The sequence below is a fragment of the Canis lupus genome, chromosome 5 (assembly GCF_003254725.2).
Source record: "Canis lupus dingo isolate Sandy chromosome 5, ASM325472v2, whole genome shotgun sequence".
Classification (NCBI taxonomy): Eukaryota; Metazoa; Chordata; class Mammalia; order Carnivora; family Canidae; genus Canis; species Canis lupus.
The window spans coordinates 20,917,241-20,936,975 of record NC_064247.1 but is presented as its reverse complement, the minus strand read 5'-3'; the positions used below and the strand labels follow the sequence as shown (position 1 = coordinate 20,936,975).

The window sequence follows — 19,735 nt, the reverse complement described above, 5'->3', positions numbered from 1 at the left end:
CCTCATGGTTAGCTACTGGGTAAGTATTTAGTGAGGGAATGAATGGAGAAAACAGGGGGCCTAAGACTGGGAACTGCAGGTAGTGTGGATACTGCTCATAAGTAAGTGTGAGGAAACTGAGCTCCGTTCACTGCAGAGGTGTCCACAGAGGGCCGAGGATGGCTAGGGTGTGTGTGTGTGTGTGTGTGTGTTCATGACTGGGTGTGTTCACACACAAATGGCTTCATGTGTGTGGATGACCAGGAAAGCTCGAGAATTTCCCCTAGTAAGAAGAATCTTCACAAACAGTCCAAAGGTAGTATCATTCCCGAAAGCCAAGTGGTCCCACATGTGCCCTGAAATTCCCGCTCCCTTTATGCTGAGTAGTTTGGATCTGGGGCTCATCTCAGATTACGCAGCCAGTGGCGGTGATTGTAACGGGGCTTCCTGGAAGGCAGTGGCAAGAGCACCTCAGAGAGGCCCCTCCAGTGTCCAGAGTACCCAGGCTGACCCTCCTGGCCCCGAGTGGCCTAAAGCCGAGCAGTCCTAAGGAAAGCCATCCCTACCACCTCTTCTGACCTCGGGGAGGTTTGCCCGGCTGAGCCCGACTCCAGGGAGCCAACAGACGCTCGCTTTACTGCCTCCAGGCCAGCAGGGGGGGCCAGCTGCAGCGCCGAGCCGAGAGAGCGGCCCAGGGCGCCGGCCGCACTGCGCAGCCGCGGGCAGGCCGCCCCCCCTCTCCCCCCCTCCGCCGTCACCGCGGGAAGGCGAGGCGATGAGCGGGGAGGGCGGCGGCGGCGGCGGCGGCGGCGGCGGGGGGCGCCGCAGGGCGCGAGTGTCCCGCCTCGTCTCCTTCAGCGCCACCCACCGACTCCACAGGTGTGGGGCGGGGCCCGGGGGGGCGGGGCCCGTGGGCACCTGGAGGGCCGGCGACGGCGACGGCTGCGGGGCCGAGCGGAGGCGGCGGGGCGCGGCCGTCCCCGGGACCTCAGGGCCCCCGGGTCTGCGTCCCTCCCGGCACGGGTCCTTTCCGGAGGCAGCCCTGGGCGCAGGGAGCCCCAGACGAGCTGTTGCGAGGGCGCTGTGGCCTCTCGCTCGGCTCCCCGTCGCGGAACGAGGAGCATCCCCAGCAAGGCCCCCCGTTCCTTCCCTGGGCAGGTAGTGGTGCCCGGGGCGCGGCCGCCCCGCCTTGTGTGGGGGCGCGTCCTCCGCAGCTTCGGGAAGGGTTCGGCGAAGTCACGTGGTGCCGAAGCCTCTGAGCAGACGTGGGCGAGCCGGAGGGAGCGGGGGACCGGAGCAAGAGTCCCAGGAGGGCGTGCCAGAGCAGGGCCTTCCCACCTAGGCTTCACTGAGGATGCGTGGTTGATGGGACAGGTGCAGACATAAACATTCACTAGGAAGACTGTTTTCTGTGGGAATCCCTGGGTGCTCGGGCGTTTAGCGCCGCCTGCAGCCCGGGGCGTGACCCTGGAGACCTGGGATGAGTCCCGCGTCGGGCGCCCCACACGGAGCCTGCCTGCTTCTCCCTCCGCCTGTGTCTCTGCCTCTTTCTCTCTGTCCCTCTGAATAAATAAATGCCATCTTTAAAAAAGAAAATTGTTTTCTGTCCAGAACTACAGCTGAGTATTGTGATTTTTAAAAGTGTCCCCTAATTTGAATCCCGCTCTTGGGATTGGCGAAGTGGCCAACGGGCAGTGGTTAAGGCCTGATAGTGCGAGATGGTGAAAGAGGAGAGGTAGTGGGTCATGTGATTAGTTTTCAGGAGAAACGCGATTTTTAAAAAAGATTTTATTTATTCGTGAGAGAGGCAGAGAGACAGAGGGAGAAGCAGGCTCCTCGTGGCAGGGAGCCGCATGCAGGCAGGATTCGATTCCAGGACCCCGGGATGATGACCTGAGTCGAAGGCAGACGTTCAACCACTGAGCCGCCCAGGTGCCTCAATGCAAGGTTGTTAAAGAGGAGATGTAGTAGGTCACGGAACTATTTTTCAGGAGAGGGACTTGAGCATCTAGATGAGTTGGAGTCTTGCCATAGAACAAGGGTGTGGGCTTGGTTGATGCTCATTTGTGCTGTACAGTAGCCCAATTAGGGGGCATACACTGGTTCCTGACAGCTGAACAATGAAGTCCAGTTGATTTATGACTCTCCCTTTGGTGAGCTAAGGTAATAATAAATTGTGAAGCTTTTCAAAGGCAAGAGCAAATAAACATAGGGAACAGAGAAGGTGTCTGAACTTGTGTCATGTAAATTTTTTTTTCTTTTTTTTTTTGGTCAGCAAATCTCTGAGTAATGAAGAAAACTTGAAACTGTTTGGGAAATGCAACAATCCAAATGGCCATGGGCACAATTATAAAGGTGAGAGAAAAACTGATGAAATTTTAGCCCTTCCAATGAGGATGAAAGTATGATCAGCAAATACGGTTTTAATAAGTAAGAAACTTTACGGACAAAGCATATTTGAGCCTTAAATGAGAAGTTACCTGGAAGTTCAGAATGAAAAAAAAATCTGTTACCTTGGTTGGATGTGTCTTAAATTTTACCTTGCAAGTATCTGCTCTGTTAGAGATAATGAATGGTTTAAACAGGTTTTTCTTCCCCCTTGGCCTTAGTGTGCATAATGAGATTCTTTTGGCACCGTACTTCCTTCTAATTAGGTATTGCTGAGGCTAATGTTAAAATTAGATTGTATTAAAAAATTAGATTGTATTCTTTGAGTAAATAATGACTGACAAAAGGGAGATATTGGCTAGGAATAGCTGTATGGCAGGAAAATAGGTTGGATCTAATACTGGCAGCAGTGTTCCAAGAAAATAATTTATGCGACTATAAGAGACTTGATTCTTTGAGATAAAGCTGATATCTCAAAAGAACAGCCCTGTAAGCTATAGAGTATCAACAGCGTATAGTTCAGTAGAGTAAAAAGATTCAAAAGGTATCGGAAGATCAGAATTTCTAGTTTAGTTACTGCCTCTTACGTGATCTATGATATTTATCATTCTTAGTTTGCTCACTTATCACATAATACCTAATGGTGTTTGTATAAAGCTGGAAAGCATATATAAAGGTCACTAATTTGTAAAATGCTCCCATCATCATTTTTCAAGTGCTTCAGACAAGCACTTTGTTAACTTACAAAGCATCACCTTAAACGGTATATAGGTCCTGTGAGAAAAAGGATCAGAGTTTTAGGTCAGTCGTGGTTTTCCTTGCTGAGAAAGGTGTTGCCCACTATTGGGCCATCTCCGTGTGTTGCTAGATGTCTTCCTGTGCATTTTCTACTTTTGCAGGCAGTGATCAAGCAGCATCTCACTATCTAGTGGACATTCCTACGTAGTGCATCAAATTCATAAGCACAGTGTACACCCTTTCTGGCTTTGGCTGGGCTCCTCTGCCTAAACAAAGCTCCTGCTAAGCTTCTCTGTCTTGGCCAAGTCTTGCTTTGGTTGATAAAAAGATCTGAACCAAAGGAACTGCTGTTTTAGGGAAAATATAAATAGAACATTGCAGGGCAGAGATCTAATACTTAATTTATGTTGTTAACTTGTGTTTGGCTGTTTTCTGTTGAAAGTCATGTGGTTTTTTGGTATTCTGTTTTCTTTCCCATAGTTGTGGTGACAGTGCATGGAGAGGTACGTGCTGAAAATAGCTGTGTGATTTGTGCAGATTGCTGGGCTCTTTCAGCCAACGTGATGGATTCTGTGTTGAAAAATTCTGTTCAAATCAATATTGCTTCAGTGTTGGCCTTTGTGTGTGGTGAGCTGCTGGCATTCCAGGCCTTTCCTTTCCCAGAGGGTTATCTGTAATGTGCTATCTGTGGACAGGTTGAAGAGCAGCACCATGAAAGGGGCTCCTGGAGCACCAGGTGTTTCCATACTGAGATCAATGTCCCGGGAATGAAGGCAGATGTGGGCACAATTTCTGCACATTGTATAGCTTTTAATAATTTAACAGAGGTTTAAATATGAAGATAATATTAGATTAACATTCACCTTTGTTTATTCTTTAGATTGATCCTGTTACAGGAATGGTTATGAACTTGACCGACCTCAAAGAATATATGGAGGTAACGTCATGGTGGATGTTTATTATGTATGGTCCTCTAAGTATATTGGATGGCCCCCTTATCACTCCCCAACCAAGTATCTGCAGAGGTTCCATGACCTTGTGAGTGGAATTGGGTATGGGAGTAGGGAAGTAGTTGGAGGAACCATTCTCATGTTTTTCTAAAGGTGTTTGGGTGATTTAAAGGAAAGAAAAGTCCTGGAAAGTCCCAGTTGTATTGCAATGATGGGAATAGCAGTAACAGGCTCATCTTGTATTTCTTGCTGGCGTATCTCAATTTCCTCTGTGTAACAGATTCTGCCTTTCTTTCAAGACACAGCTTTTCCCTTGAAGCTTTCTTTTCCTTCTCTGGATTTTCCTTATGCCTTTGATCATAGATCTTTAACACTACCCTGTGTTATTCACTCTAGTTTTAAATTCACTGAGGCAGTTCACCATAGGGATGACATAGAAGAAGGAATTCAAAGACTTGCTGACTGTATCATAGAAATCCTGCCTGGTCAGAGACCTTAGAGATTATCTTTTTTTTTTTTTTTTTTCCTTAGAGATTATCTAAACCAATTTTTTCATTCCATAGATTAAGACTAAGAGAGGCGGAAGAGTTAACTGACTTGCCTTAGGTTGTGTGGTGAGTCTTTTACAAAGTTGGGAGTGGACTTCCTTCTGTCCAGCTCTGTTTTTATGATTCCATCATTTTACCTATTTGTTCATTTCTTCACTTTAACTCTATTCCTTTCTCTCTCTCTCTCTTTTTTTTTAAGATTTTATTTATTTTATATGACAGCACAAATGGGGAGCAGCAGGCAGAGGGAGAGGGAGAAGCAGGGCCCCATGAGGCAGGGAGCTAGATTCAGGGCTTGATCCCAGGACCCTGACCATGACCTGAGCCCAAGGCAGACCCTGAATTGACTGAGCCACCCAGGCATCCCCTCTGCTCCTTACTCTTGTTTTAGAATCTGACATTTGTCTCATAAAAATGCTATTAATGATCATTACTGCTTCCATGGTACTTATCATCTGTATATTCAGCAAGGTTGTCCACTCTGTATCAGTCTTCGGGCTAAGTATCAGGAGTACACAGATGAGTGTGACAAAGTCCTTCCCCACAGAGTGCTTTTTCTAAGAGGCAAACAGTAATAAATGGTCAGTAAGGTTCGGCTGAATAAATGAATAAGGAGGGCACCTGGGTGGCTCAGTCGGTTGGGTGAAATGACTCTTGATTTTAGCTCAGGTCGTGGTCTCAGGGAGCTGGGATTGGCCCTGCATTGGATTCTGCATTCAGCAGAGAGTCTGCTTCAGGATTCTCTCTCCCTTTGGTTCTTCCCCTGCTCACACACTCTTCTCTCACGTAATTAAATAAATCTTTAAAAAAAGAACAAATGAATAAAAGATTCAGTGTATTCCAAGTACTTTAGGAAAGCTATGAAGACAGAATTTTTACATTTATTGGGGACATAAAATATATATGGACACAGTGCTGTACAATACAAGACAACAGTATAGGAAGTATGAGGTGTCCCATGCATGCATATGACCACATGCTAGAGGAGAGGTTCTCTGGAGAGGACTCTTCCCCACTTTGTGTGTCTGAGGGACACCATGCAGCCCCATCAGTAACAGTGACTCATTGTGGCTTAGATAGTTAAATCAGAAGGAGCCTGTGAAAGAAGCATTGACAGAAAAGTTGGGACCCAAACTGGATTTGAAGAGAAAACAGGTATTTTCTTGATTTCCATGTAGAACAGCCTTTCATTTGATTTGTTTTACAGGCTATTTAAGACTTAACTCTTAAAAAAAAAAAAAAAAAAAAAAAAAAAAGACTTAACTCTTTTTATATGGTTCTGGTTTTGCTCAAAAAATGATTACCATTATTATTAATGTACCATTCTGGGATCAATACCACTGGAAAATTAGATTGTTTTTCAAATGTATAGATTTTGTACAATAGCTAAAAGTAAAAAGTTAGAATAAGGCAGTTACTGCCCTTGCCACTAACAAGGGAAAACACTGTGTTAATATATATAAGCATTAGGAAACAATGGTCTCCGCAGATTTACATTTTTTTCCTCCCAAGTGTCCAAGACCATTCTTAAATTACTCCTCATAGCAGAAATTTAGAACTGCTTACGTAATTTTACTTAGTCTGCTTTGTAAAATATACTACTCACTGGACCCTAATGACATTGTGGCTCTGTGCAGAAGGGAAGACTGTATGGAGAAGTGTTTTTGGTAACTTTTGGGACAGCCAGTCACAAGGTGTTAAACTCAGTTCTGAATCATAGTGGCTGGTTCCAAGAAAGCTCCAGTGAATCCTCCTGTACTTGTTAGTTTCTTACCTCTTTGCGTTTGTTAATAAAGAGAAGTAGTCATGGTGGACATCTGGGCCTTGCTTTATTTTTCAACTTTAAGCGTTGAGACAAGGAGGAAGTTCTTAAAAGTATTGAGTTAGTGGCTAACTGATGAGGTAAGGTTTAGGGGTGAAGATAGAACACTTTGGAATTTGAGTCTGAAAGGGAATGAGTGGTATCCTTCCTTTGTTTTATCTATAGGAGGCAATTATGAAGCCCCTTGATCACAAGAATCTGGATCTGGATGTACCATACTTTGCAGATGTGGTAAGGTGAGTCTGATCATCTTGCCTTATGTACATAGTAAGAAAGAAGAATTGCTGTTAACATTTTATCTGACTGCTGCATAATTTCTGAAGTTTTAATATTCTCTTTTAACATCTAGAATTTCTGTTCTCTATAAATATCAAAAGTGAAATTTTGTATATTTGTCTTTGATCTTCTTTCTTTTTTTCCTACAGCACAACAGAAAATGTAGCTGTATATATCTGGGAAAACCTCCAGAAATTTCTTCCTCTGGGAGTTCTTTATAAAGTAAAAGTATATGAAACTGACAATAATATTGTTGTCTATAAAGGAGAGTAGCTTTTAGGAGATAATACTGTAGAAAGACTAATTTCTTTCTATTTGAAAAAGGTCTTCATCCCCCTGGACTATTAAGTCATCACATACTTGTTATGCCTTCACAACTGTGTTCTAGAGTGCCCGATTGATTGAAATCATTGTGTGTAGGACCTGTTGTAATTGAAATCTATCTTAAAACCAAACTTGTAAAACATTCTGATTATCATTTAGAGAGTCTTTTATCTATAGATTAAAAATCACTTCATTTTCAGTAAAATGTTGTGGTGTGGAGTTTGAAAGCAAAATAGATCAATTTTTGTTTTTCCGTTATCTCATTTTTAATACTCATTTTTTTGGTATAATATAAATGGCAGAAATGTTTATAAGACTTATAGTAGGTGAAACTTAAAAATACAGGTGACCACAGAGTCCAGAAACTGACAACATATACTTCTTCCTTGATTACTTCTCAGATATGTAAGGGCACAAGTTTATTCAGTGAAAATGAGACACACAGATCACCTTGGCAATGTGTTGTAGGTGGATATACAAGGATTGATGAAAATACTGCTTTAAGTGAAATTGTTGACTGCAGTTTTGCATATCTTATTGAACTATGAATTGCTAGTGAGGAACAGCATGTTCATTGAACATTTGTTGGAATATCATTGGACTATTATGTATATTTGTGTATGTTTCCAGACCTTATGGCCACCTGAACAATTTTAATTCAGAAAACTGAAGAATAGTCACATATACTAAATCTTATTAAATAATGAAAAGGATATATTATACTGTAATGCATCTCTTATATACAGTTTTTCCTAATTGACCTCATTTTGTTCTGATCATTAAACTTCTACCTGCTTAAGTTGAACTGTATTCTTGGCATCTGGTATCTTTTCTTCATGAGTAAATCCACAAGAATATATTTGCTTGGTTTGCCCAAAGAATTGTTCCTTCCTGTGTACTCATTCGTATTCTAAACTTCTTAAACATAGGGTTTTATTTTTCTCTCCACATAGCAGCTAGTACACAATAGATTTTCAGAATGTTGCTGCCTGAAAATAGTAAAAAGACTTGTGCGGTGATTACTATACTAGAAAATTTTTCAAAGGAGTGTGCTGTAATTTTCGAGAGTTAGGGGGTGCCTGGGTGGCTCAGTTGGTTAAGCATCTGTTTTCAACAATGATTCATCATGATCCTGGAGTCCCTGGCTTACATCCCTTCTCTGAACCCTACGTTGTCTAGCTCCCTGCTTAGCAGGGAGTCTGCTTTTCCCTCTGCCCTTCACCCCACTTGTGCTTTCTCTCTTTCAAGTAAATAAGTAAAAAAAAATTTAAAAATTTAAAAAAATATTTTGGAGATTTAGTAATGCAGGAATTTTATAATAAATTTTGGTAATAGTGCAGTGGCCACTTAATTAAATTTGAATGTGTTTTAGTAGTCAGACACAACTTTTGTTATGTATGCATGTTTATTCTATATTGATTACTTAAAAGACAGGATTTTTAGTTCCCACAGATACCATGCAAGGTGCATATTATTCCCATTTTACAGATGAGAAAATTAAAATTAAGAGGGTTTAACCACTTGCCTAAGATCAGCCAGCAAATAAAGAGCAAACTGAGGGTTTGACACTCAGGGTCTGTCTGACTCCTAAACACAGACTCTAAACAAAGGGTAATAGGATAGTGTGTGTATATTTGAGGATTTTTTAAAAAAGATTTTTATTTATTTATATGACAGAGAGCACAAGCAGAGGGAGTAGCAGAGGGAGAGGGAAAAGCAGATTCCCCACTGAGCAGGGAGCCAGACATGGGGCTTTATCCCAGGACCCTGCGATCATGACCTGAGCTGAAGGCAGATGCTTCACCTACTGAGCTACCCAGGTGCCCCAAGGATTTTTTTTAATCTAATTTTGTAGATCTGATATAGAAATCATTAGAAAAACGTTATTTTTCTTAGTAGCATGGAAATTCCAGGTGTTTGCTGTTCATAAATTGCTTTGAGAGAACATTTTTTTTTTCTACTTGTTCTCCTTAGAAAAGTGAGAAATCTGTCTATCAAACGGAGAGAATGAGTAAAGATATTATGTAGGTGATTTTTTTTTTAAAGATTGTATTTATTTATTCATGAGACACACACACACACAGAGAGAGAGAGAGAGAGAGAGAGAGAAGCAGAGACACAGGCAGAGGGAGAAGCAGGCTCCATGCAGGGAGCCTGATGTGGGACTCGATCCTGGGTCCCCAGGATCAGGCCCTGGGCTGAAGGCAATGCTAAACCACTGAACCACCCAGGCTGCCGCTGTAGGTGATTTTTTATGTCTTCCTAGAACCTGCTGTCAGAGACCCTAATTGAGCTGTATTGATAACTATTGCTTTACCTTCTTGTGTTCTCACTACCCTAAATTTCTTGTGGGCAGAGTCTTTATTCTAAGCAGAGTATCCAGTAATTTTTTTTGTTGATTAAATAAATGAATGGCATATTGATAGAAACTGTTGAAATTTTGTGGTCCCCTATACATAATAGGCACTTGGTAAATGTTTCTAGAATAGAATAATGTGAGAGTTTCGAGGCTTGAATTCTGGTCCTCATAACTGTTCAGGTATTGTCCCTCTCGTCTTAGAGCCTTAGTTTCTTCATAAAATGAATGCTTGGACCTGATGCTTTCCAAAGTTGCTTCTGCCTGTTGTCAGATTTTATATCTTTGTGATTTTAAATACTAAAGGAGTACATATTAAATTAGACAAGGAAGAAGGTGGGGTATCATGGGGGTGATGAGGTTTGGAAAAGCTTAGTAGAGAAGGTCAGTCCTGAATGGTCCTTGAAGTGATGGGGTAGGGAGGGTGGCCTTGGGAGTTCAGGAGAAAGGAAGGAATACGTACTGGATGGGTACAGTTCCTTCATGAGGATGCTTGTGGGAATGGACCAAGTATATTTGGGGCAGAGCAAATAGATTTATTTTAATAGAAGGGTGATGAGATGCAAGCAGGCTAGGAAATATAGGATGGGGACAGTCTGGAGGCCTTGAGTATCAGTTTGGTTCTTAACCTCTGAGAAATAAGGAGCTGTTGAAATTTGTTTGCTTTTTAAGGAGGATCACTGGCTGGACCCAGGGAAGTAATGAAATCAGTTGCAAAGCCATTATGGGGATCCAGATGTGAGGTGATGGTGGCTAGAACTGTCAGGGCTCAGGCAGTGGAGCGGCAGGGAAGGAGGGCAGAGCTAACACGGCAGTGCCTGCAGTGGCCTCAGGCATTTTGCTCAGTACTTTTTATATTACCTCACGTTATCCTTATGGTCACTCTGCAAGGGGAGTGGGCTAGTTATCTACTGCTACACAGCATATTACCCCAACATCGTGGCTCAAAACTGCACATTTATCATTATTATCACAGTTGGAATGTGCCAGAAGTCTGGATGAGTCCCTGCTGGGACCTCTGGCCCAGGATCACTGACAGGCTGCAGTCATCTATCCCCAGGCTGGATTAGGAAGGGTCAGCTGCCAGCTCATGGGATTGTTGACAGGGTTCAGTTCCTTGTGGGGTTGTTGGTCTGAGCCCTCAGTTCCTCCCTCCCTTTCTTGCCACAGGGGCCCCTGCATAGAACAGCTTACAACAGGGCAGTTTGCTTCCTCAGAGTGAGCAGGCAAAGGGCAGGGAAAGGGAGTGATAGTGAGCACGCGCCCCAGCACTGCGGAGGCCACAGTCTTGTGACCTAATCACATTTCTAGATTTTGTCCCTTAGAAGCAACTCACTAAATCCACCCCACACTCTAGGGAAGGTGCAAAGTGTTGCGAGGACCGCAGGAGAGGTGGCTGGGGAGGTAAGTATGGGGAGGGGGCGCTGTCATGCCCTCCCCCCCCCCCCCCCCCCCCCCCCCCCCCCCCGCCACCACAGGGGATTAAAACTCATTTCCTTTTACAGGAGTGAAATATCCGAGCAGCAGTGGTTGTTTCCAATGAGCATGGTGGGTTTTGTGGGTAGATACACAGATCTTTAAAGCATGGCATTCTTGAAATTAAAACCCTCTCTAAGGTGAGAAATTGAGAAAAATTATATTGACCATATCACTGTGAACAGAATGACCAGAACTCAGCTGTCACTTAGTCTGAACTGGATGTAGTCACTACCAGTGGGTTATAGAAACGGCCAGAATACGATCAGTTGTATATGTGTGGCTACTCATAGACTAGATCTATGGTAAGTGTCCATTTTTTTTTTTTTTTTTTACATTCCAAACTTTTATATTCCTTCTGGAAATAGAATTATTTTAAAGGTGGGAAACAGATTGTGCTCGTTTCACTTTTGTTATGTCTGGGATATTTCTAGTCTCTCTTGCACACAGAAAAATCATTGTTAGTTTCACGCAGTTTAACTTTATAGCAAGATTCTGTTGCAAGACACTTTTGGAAACTGTCCCAGATAAACACTCTCTCCACATAGCTGCAGAGAGAACTGCTATCACCACAAAAGAAAAAGTAGGGGGGGTGGTTTGTGTGCTGGAAGGAGTTTCAAAGCGGCAGTTAGGCTTTCAAGTAGCTCATCAGTTGATTTGCTTCCTTCAGAATCTGTCCCCCAAATCCCACTGGCATTCTGTCACTATCAAGACAGGAATATTAATCATTAAAAAAAAAAACAAAAAAAAAAGCACTGACCTTTTTTTTTTTCTTTCTTTTTTCCTTTTTTTTTTTTTTTTCCCCCGGTTGGCTAAAGAAATGACATCCCAGGCTTGTATACTTCAAGATGCCCAAGAAACAAATCCTCAGCATGTCAGCCCAAGTTCACCTTCAAGCAGCCAGTTTATTAATGAAAACTCCCAATTTAGTGAAAGTATGAACTCAGTATAAAAATCCTTTTCACTTTTCACAAATATCACTGTGGCTGATGACAACCTGAAGAAATAGAAGGGCTAGTGTTGTGATTCACCTCTTAAAGGTTTACTTTGCCTGCAGAGAGAACCTTTGGGTAGCGAGGTGCTACACGGACATCTCAAAGTTAACATTTCCTAAAACGAAATCCCAATTTCCTCCTTTAGATTTTATTCTTTGCCAGTCTTCCCTGAAAATGCTGCTACCATCCATTTTTTTTTCAAGCCAGAAATCTGGGTATTGTCCTGGATTCCTACCAGTTATTTCTAATCATCAGAAAGTTCTATTGGTTCTGCTTCTAAATATGCAATGTTAGAGATGCCTGGGTGGCTCAGTGGTTGAGTGTCTGCCTTCAGTTCAGGTCCTGATCCCAGGTCTAGGGATCGAGTCTCGCATGGGGCTCCCTTCTATGCCCCTCCTAAGCACAAGGAATCCGCTTCTCCCTCTGCCTATGTCTCTGCTTCTCTCTCTCTGTGTCTCTCATGAATAAATAAATAAAATGTTTTAAAAAAATGCAGTGTTGGGGCACCTGGGTGGCTGAGTGGTTGAGTGTTTGCCTTTTGCTCAGGTTGTGATCCTGGGGTCTTGGGATCGAGTTTTACATTGGGCTCCCCACAGGGAGCCTGCTTCTCCCTTGCCTATGTCTCTGCCTCTCTCTCTCTCTCTCTGTGTGTCTCTCATGAATACATAAATAAAATCTTTTAAAAAATAAAATATGCAATGATTTTTGTCTATCTCTCCATTTTCAGTGTCATTGCCCCCAGCCAAACTGCCCTTGTTTCTTGCCTGGATTATTGACATGGCCTCTTTGCTGGTCTCCTGCTTGCCCTTTGGTTCTCTTCCATATTTCTTTAGTTCTCTCTTCCCTCCTATTACCGGTTGAAAGCTTTCTCTTGATTTTAAAACAGAACCGAAACTTTATGCTTCATATGACCCAGCCACTGGTTCTCCACAGCCTCCATCTGGAGAGCTGGTCACACTGGCCTTTTTTCAAGTCCTAAAGCACATCAGTTTCATTCCTACCTCAAGATCTATGTATTTTCTGCCCTTCTGCCTGGAATGCTGCCCCCTCACCCCCACCTCCCACCTCTTTATAAAACCGATCATTCTCAGATCCCAGCCAAAAGATCCCCCTCTTGCAGAAGCCTTCCTTGGCCACCTTGTTATTTTCTGTTGTAATTCCTATATACTCCCCTTTCTCGCAGTCTCAAAACTTTTACCTATATTTCCTTTTGTCTCATTTATTTGCTTACTGGTTTACTGTCTTTCCTGATCATGGAGATGTCACATTGCCTTATTACTCTCGTTTAGCCAGAACCTAGCCTAGAGCCCCACTACCCAGCAAGTGCTGAATAATTAGTTATTGAATGTGTGAAATCGCCTGCCATCTCCAAAGAACAGGTTGAACCTGGTTAGGTAAACATTTTGAGATTTAATACTGAAATTTCGAGGATACTTCCCATAGGTGTTATTCTTTATGTATTTCCATTTAGAAGACAACCACCACAAAATAAGAATAAAACCCCCTAAGTATTTCTCCAGACTTGGTTATATGACTGATTTTATCTTCCTGGAGATTTTCTATTTCCATTTGTGAGTAAGAATTACTTTAGTCCTCAACTACTACCTTAACTAAAGACAAGCCAGCTTTCTGAATCAAGGATCTTTTAGTAAATTTGTATCCTCATGGCCACACCATCATTTGGTAGCTGCCCTTAGGTGCTCACGGACAAGGTACTCCCTTTAATGGCAGGATAAACCATAAAGATTGGTGGGAAGATTAGTGGGGAGTAGGTTTGCCCCAGGCAGAGAGAGCCTCAGCTGGTATCACAAACAATGCTTTTTATCATTCCATCTGGTTGGCTCCTAAAAGCAGGATTTTTTGCAGAGTGTAGAACTAAATAGATCTGTGGCAACACTGGTCAAGGCTCCATTCTCCATTCTAGAAAACTATTTAGAAAAGGAAAAAAAAAAGTATGCAACTGAACCAGATTGTGGGGTATAATGTTTTCCATCCTCATGGAGATTGTGTTGTTAACCAAATTAAGGTTGTTGGTATTGATTGGCTTAACATTATGCTCACCACTCTGTGTCCAGCATCTCCATCACTATGGCTCTGTGAGGTGGGAGGAGGCTCCAGTCCACTGAGAAATCTGGGGTCTAAGGGGATGAAGGGTCTTATTCAAAGTTACTCATTAGGTGGAAGAGCTGGGATTTGAACCAAAATTTGTTTGGCTTGAAAAAAAAAAAAAAAAAGGAAAGGAAAGAAAAGAAATAGAGAAAGGAGAAAAAGACTCAATTAACAATTAAAAAATTTTCCCAAGCTCTTTAAATGTACTATCTACATATTTTGTTCCTTTAGCCAAAGGCTTTTTGAATTTGTTGAACTCAAGCATCTGAACCTAAAGTCTATTTTTACATACAGGTTTTATGCATATGCATATATAAATGTGTGGGTTTTTGCAGAAGTTATTCCCCACTTCTATCAGGTATATATATTTAACTTCATTCTATCTATATACACGGACATAATGTATATAAAAGCAGGGTGGGGGGGGGTGGTCCATATGTCCCAGTTTCACTGCTGAGCTGCAGTCAAAGAAATACATTTCAGCCATCAGAAGTAAAATAATTCTTATTTTCACTTGTATGCCTTGAAGGACATGAAGAGGTAACCGGTTTGTAACCTAGAGCAGCTCTTGGGAAATCCCTTAGCCTCCGCTCGGCCTGCAGAGGCTCCCTTCCATCTCAGCCCCCACAATACTCATCCCGAACTTGGCTTCTCTCTTTCTTCTCCACCCTCTCTCTTAACTATTATGTAGAAGAATTAAACCCCTCACCAACAGTTTAGTTTCTCTGTAGAAAGGAACAGACCCAGCACACAAGGAGGCATTTTACTTAGAAGCTTGAAGGGTGGCGATGGGGCTGTGGAGAAAGACTGGAAAGTTGGACATGAACCATTTCTTGTAAGAGTTACACGTTAGTGGGGACCTAGTGGGGCACCTGGGTGGCTCAGTAGTTGAGCATCTGCCTTTGGCTCAGGTTGTGATCCTGGGGTCCTGGGATTGAGTCCTGCATTGGGCTCCCTGTAGGAAGCCTTCTTCACCTTCTGCCTATGTCTCTGCCTCTTTCTGTGTGTCTCTCATGGATAAATAAAATATTAAAAAAAAAAAGAGTTACATGTTCGTACTTATAATCCTTGTAATAGGTACCATTTTATTTGCACATATTTATATGGGTACAATACTTGGCTTTCTTGCACATCAGTATATCATTTGTGATGCCCTTTTAGGCATTAGATAATTATATATGCTTAGTTTGTGCCAGGTACTGTTCCACATGCTTTTTTTTTTTAAATTAATAAATTATTTATTTATTTATTTTTTATTTATTTATGATAGTCACAGAGAGAGAGAGAGAGAGAGAGAGAGAGGGGAGAGGGAGGCAGACACAGGAAGAGGGAGAAGCAGGCTCCATGCACCGGGAGCCCGACGTGGGATTCGATCCTGGGTCTCCAGGATCGCGCCCTGGGCCAAAGGCAGGCGCTAAACTGCTGCGCCACCCAGGGATCCCCTCCACATGTTTTATATGTATTAACTGACTTAATCTCCACAAGGGCCTGTGGGTAGCTACTATATTTCTCCCTAATTTACAGATGGAGAAACTGAGTCGCACAGAAGGTAAGTAATGTGTACAAGGTCCCACAACTAATAAAGGGTAAAATTAAATGAATTAAACTCAGGTGGTCTGTCCTCAGAGTTTATTTTCTTTTTTTTTTTTTCAGAGTTTATTTTCTAAGACAATTGCCAAACTGCCCCTTGTGTGAAATAATAAAGTTTTTTTTTACTTCATTATTAATATTTTTAAACATTTATTTTCAAAACTAATGTGGAGGTTGATAGATAGTAAGATGACATCTGCGTGTTCTGCCTGTTGTGAACGTTTTCCCTGCTCTGCATGGTTGGTGTGATAGCTGGACCACTAGCTGGGCTCAGACTCCTTCTGCTGTGTGAAGGTCTTCAAGGTACCAGGATTTGGAAGACAGCAGTTTCCTTTCTTTTTTTTTTTTTTTTTTTTTTTTTTTTGCAGTTTCCTTTCCTACTTCCTCAGCACAGAAGCTCACTTCCCTTCAATGGATGGGCGGTTGCTGTTTCCAACTAAGGATAAGCCCACGTTGAATTTCACAAAACATGAAGCCGCAAACAAGAAAACGTAAAAGTGGAAGAACAAGGTTGGGTAAGTGAGTGTGGGAGTGGAAATAGTCCATCTTTTGTTCACCTCTTTCTTCTCTGCACCAGGTGCAGCCCTGTGAGTTTCCTTGAAGATCCTATATGTCTGTTTCCTTGTGGTTGGTCACCTTCTCATCAGTGAGGATCAGGATTAGCCTGTTCCTAGATGGTGAATGTCCATACTTGTCTATCCCTCTACTCTGGTTCTGCTGGCCACTCACTGGATTCTCTCAAGAAAGAGCAAGGACGGCAGATGCCAGGAAGCCCTGCCACTTCAGTCTGACCTCCTGAGCGCAGGGGAGATAACATTGTTGAATACGACACTGTTTCTTTTTTCTTTTTTTCTTTAAGATTTATTTATTTGAGAGAAAGAATGAGAGAGAGAGAAAGCATGAGTTGGCGGGGGAAGGAGAAGACTCCCCACTGAGCAGGGAGCCCAACGTGGGGCTCGATCCCAGGACCTGAGATCATAACCTGAGCTGAAGGCAGACACTTAACTGACTAAGCCATCCTGGCACCCAAACACTCTCTGAGCCTGGCTTTCACGTCTTCCTCCACAGGGCTCCCAGCAGCCTCTGCTCATCAATCACACATGGCATCGAGCCGCACTGCCTTACCACCTCTGACTCAACTTTGAGAACTAGGTGTGGATGTGACAGAGAAATCAAAATGGAGACCCACCCACAAGAGGGCTCAGATGCCACCTAGACCAACCCTGTATGGAACAGATGAGAAACCGGAGCAGAAGGTCCCCCTTCTTTCTGAGCAGGAGAGCTGGAACTTCACATGTTCCCCGCCTGTGAATCCAATGGCCTTGTGTAACTGCCTCTGTGCTGCATTGTCTGCATTCAGCTCCCCAGATTTCTTTGAGTCTCAAAGTTTCCAGCTTGAGAGTGTTTTTACTGAGGCCCCAATAGTTGTCCCAACTTCTACACTGAACCTGAGATGTAGCCAGGCTGAGCCATGATGGATAAATATGAAGCTTGTCCCTTGCTTTTGGGTCAGGGCTCACTGCAGCTTATCTCAGAGGTGGCAGCAGGGAGTGGGTGTGGAGGAGCACTGCTGGAGCTTGTGTCCATGAGTAACACCTGTACCCTGTCCTTATCATAGGACCCTGGGGGGCAGGTTTTCCTGGGGGGTGCTGGGGGATGCAGAAGCCACGCAGGGGGCCCTTCAGGTATCCTGGTTAATGCTGCAGGCTCTGAAGTGGTCACAACCCAGCCTCACCACTTACTGAGCAACTCTGGACAAATGATTTCTCTGTCTCTGCCTGAGTGTCCTCATCTGTAAAACAGCTATATCTTCTAGGATTGTCCTGACGATTAAATGGGATGATGCACTCAAAGCGCTTAGCACAGTGCCTGGCAGTACTAATAACAGCTACCAAATGATGTCATAGAAAATGGCAGGATGAGGCGCTCCAGGAATCTGTCACTCCACCGCAGCAACCTTTAAGCTGGTAAAGACTGTCAGAGTGAACTTTCTCAGCAGTCTAGGATCTAAGAAAAGAAAACTTCCAGCTATTAGAGGAATGCTTAATGAGGAAAGAAGCTGCTAAATTTTGAAATTTAAGAAAATCTGTCAGGCTTGCTACTGAGATAACAGAAAAGCGATGTCAATGACCACACTCAACAAGGAATGCAGTCTGCACGAAATAGTTGAGAAAAGTCAAGCAACAAGCAGCAGCATGTCCTGGAGAGGAGGCTGAGCCCGATTGCCAGAACCACCATGTTATAACCTTTAACACGTCCAGTTCTTAACAAAAATTAAAGACCCGCACGTAGGAAAGTGTGACCTATTCACAGGGAAGAAGAAGAAGTTGACAGAACCTGCCCCCAAAGAAGACTCGTTCCTGGATGTTGGCATCCTGGAATTCAGCATAATTATTAAAATAAAACTGTTGCCTATTACCAGGATATTACTGGAAATCTCACACTTCTGTTAGTTTTACATTGTATTATGAGTGCTCTAAATATTTTGCCCATTTCTTAGTGGGAATTACCATTAGGGGAAAAATGACCAGTTTATACTGAGGAAAAGTAAAATTGGTAAAACTCTACCCTTAGATCTGGCTTTGAAAATATACACTCCCACCATTCTTTTAATTTTTTTTAAATGTTCACATACATGAATAAAATTAGACACCAGGTTGTACTTTAAGTTAGAGTAATCACTCATTAAAGACATACTTGAATTTAACACATTCATTATTCTTGTTTGAAGTATAGCTTATTTGGTACGCCATAGGAAATAATCTATTTATACCATAATATTTCCCTATGGTTGGTTGCTCAGACATGGTACATTCCTGTTTTCTAGCCCTTCACATACTACTGGTATGACCAATAACATCAAGGCTAATCAAGGCTAATCATTTTTCCTTCCCTTGTTGGGTGACATGAGACACAGAAGGTCTGTGTAGCCTGAGTGGGGTTGGTCAGAAATCTGAGGTCATCTTGAAAGTGAAGAAAGGTTTTTTTTTTTTTTTTTTATCCCTCAGAGACTCAGGTGTAGAGGAATATTTGACAGTGAACAAAAGTTTACACTGACCATGGAATTGGCTGTCAGCTTGTGATACCGAGAGTCGGAATTCTGGGTTACACCCAGACCAGGTCTAAGTAGTTAACAAAAAGCCTAATTAATGTTCTGAGAGATCCAGTTGAACATCTGTGTGCCCTGAGTCCACCAGTGAGTGGACTAGCTACCCTCTCCACCAAGTGACCTCCAGGTCTCTGTTTTGGTCCAAAGCAGTGGCAGTAGAGTTGTACATTTGAGAATGTAGAGTCTTCATTTGCACACCTATCAGAGCACTGGCTTGAGACTGAACGTAGGAGGATGCAGTGGGCGCAGGACCAATTATTCTCCTAGCTTCCTTCTAGGAGAGGAGTTTGCTGGTGAGAAAGACTAGGAGGATCTGAATGGCACTTGTGATGGGGCAGAGGAAGGTTCTGTTGGCCAAGTTGGTTGTTCTTGGGATCGGGTGTGGGGTTGTCTTGGTTGTGGAGATGTGTTCTGTTGTTGGAGTTGATTGTAGGGTTGTCGTGGTTGTGGAGATGTGTTTTGTTATCGGGGTTGAGTGTGGGGTTGTTGTGGAGATATGTTTTGTTGTTGGGGTTGGATGTGAGGTTGTCCTGGTTGTTGAAATCTGGGAGGTGGTTGTGCCTGGAAAACAAAACAAAACAAAACACAATGGCATTAGGACCTCTTTTGGAGGGGGAGACACTAGAGAAAGGAGGCTAATCTGACAAAAGGCCAGAGCCAGAAATTCATGAGCAAACTTCAGTCAACACGTCTCAGTGGCCAAGTGTATGTAAAAGAGGAGGAAAACTAGGGAGTACAGAACGTCAAGGAAGAAAAAACAAATAAGAAACACTCTCTACCCTTAAGGTCTATCCAATCCTATGGGGGGGGGGAGGAGTTTATACAACTACTGAATTTATTGTTGGGTGGTTAGTCTGTCCTCAAATGTCTTCATGTCCTTAATGTTATATTAGATCAATCAGTGCAAATATGATCCAGAATGGCACAGATTTTTCCTTACTAATTTCAAAGGTTGCACATAAAGTTGATAAGAACTAGATATCATCCAGACCTGAGGACAGCTACCCCCACTCTAAAGCAGGTGCTTGGAGGCCCCATCCAGACCCCTGAATCTCTTTCTTTTTTTTTTTTTAAA

General features: G+C 42.9%; 2 protein-coding genes across 4 annotated transcripts in view; one reads left to right on the top strand and one right to left on the bottom strand.

The window, feature by feature from the left end:
* Nucleotides 1-714: 714 nt before the first annotated feature.
* Nucleotides 715-18,258, top strand: PTS (6-pyruvoyltetrahydropterin synthase). 2 transcript variants are annotated; one of them, XM_049109974.1, is made up of 7 exons: nucleotides 715-858; nucleotides 2,255-2,334; nucleotides 3,586-3,608; nucleotides 3,986-4,042; nucleotides 6,591-6,661; nucleotides 15,920-16,066; nucleotides 16,620-18,258. In XM_049109974.1, exons 1-6 carry the CDS (start codon nucleotides 755-757, stop codon nucleotides 16,044-16,046), a joined length of 462 nt encoding a protein of 153 aa, XP_048965931.1. In that variant the 5' UTR covers nucleotides 715-754; the 3' UTR covers nucleotides 16,047-16,066; nucleotides 16,620-18,258. The 2 variants fall into 2 exon arrangements, with proteins under 2 accessions (XP_048965931.1, XP_025321311.1); XM_025465526.3 differs by lacking the exons at nucleotides 15,920-16,066; nucleotides 16,620-18,258 and adding an exon at nucleotides 6,851-7,835.
* PLET1 (placenta expressed transcript 1) overlaps nucleotides 16,774-19,735 on the bottom strand; it is a 47,771-nt gene continuing 44,809 nt past the window's right edge. For both annotated transcript variants that reach the window (XR_007410687.1, XM_025465524.3), the window contains exon 4: nucleotides 16,774-19,221. Coding sequence is in view for 1 of the 2 variants with exons in the window: in XM_025465524.3 (XP_025321309.2) it covers nucleotides 18,935-19,221 (287 nt within the window). In the remaining variant the exon portion in view is untranslated. The remainder of the gene's footprint in view (nucleotides 19,222-19,735) is intronic.

Coding starts and splice junctions, on each gene's coding strand:
- PTS (XM_049109974.1), top strand. CDS start 755: ATGAGCGGGGAGGGCGGCGGCGGCGGCGGCGGCGGCGGCGGGGGGCGC. Junction 859..2,254: donor GCCACCCACCGACTCCACAG/GTGTGGGGCGGG, acceptor TTTTTTGGTCAG/CAAATCTCTGAGTAATGAAG. Junction 6,662..15,919: donor TACTTTGCAGATGTGGTAAG/GTGAGTCTGATC, acceptor TTTTTTTTGCAG/TTTCCTTTCCTACTTCCTCA.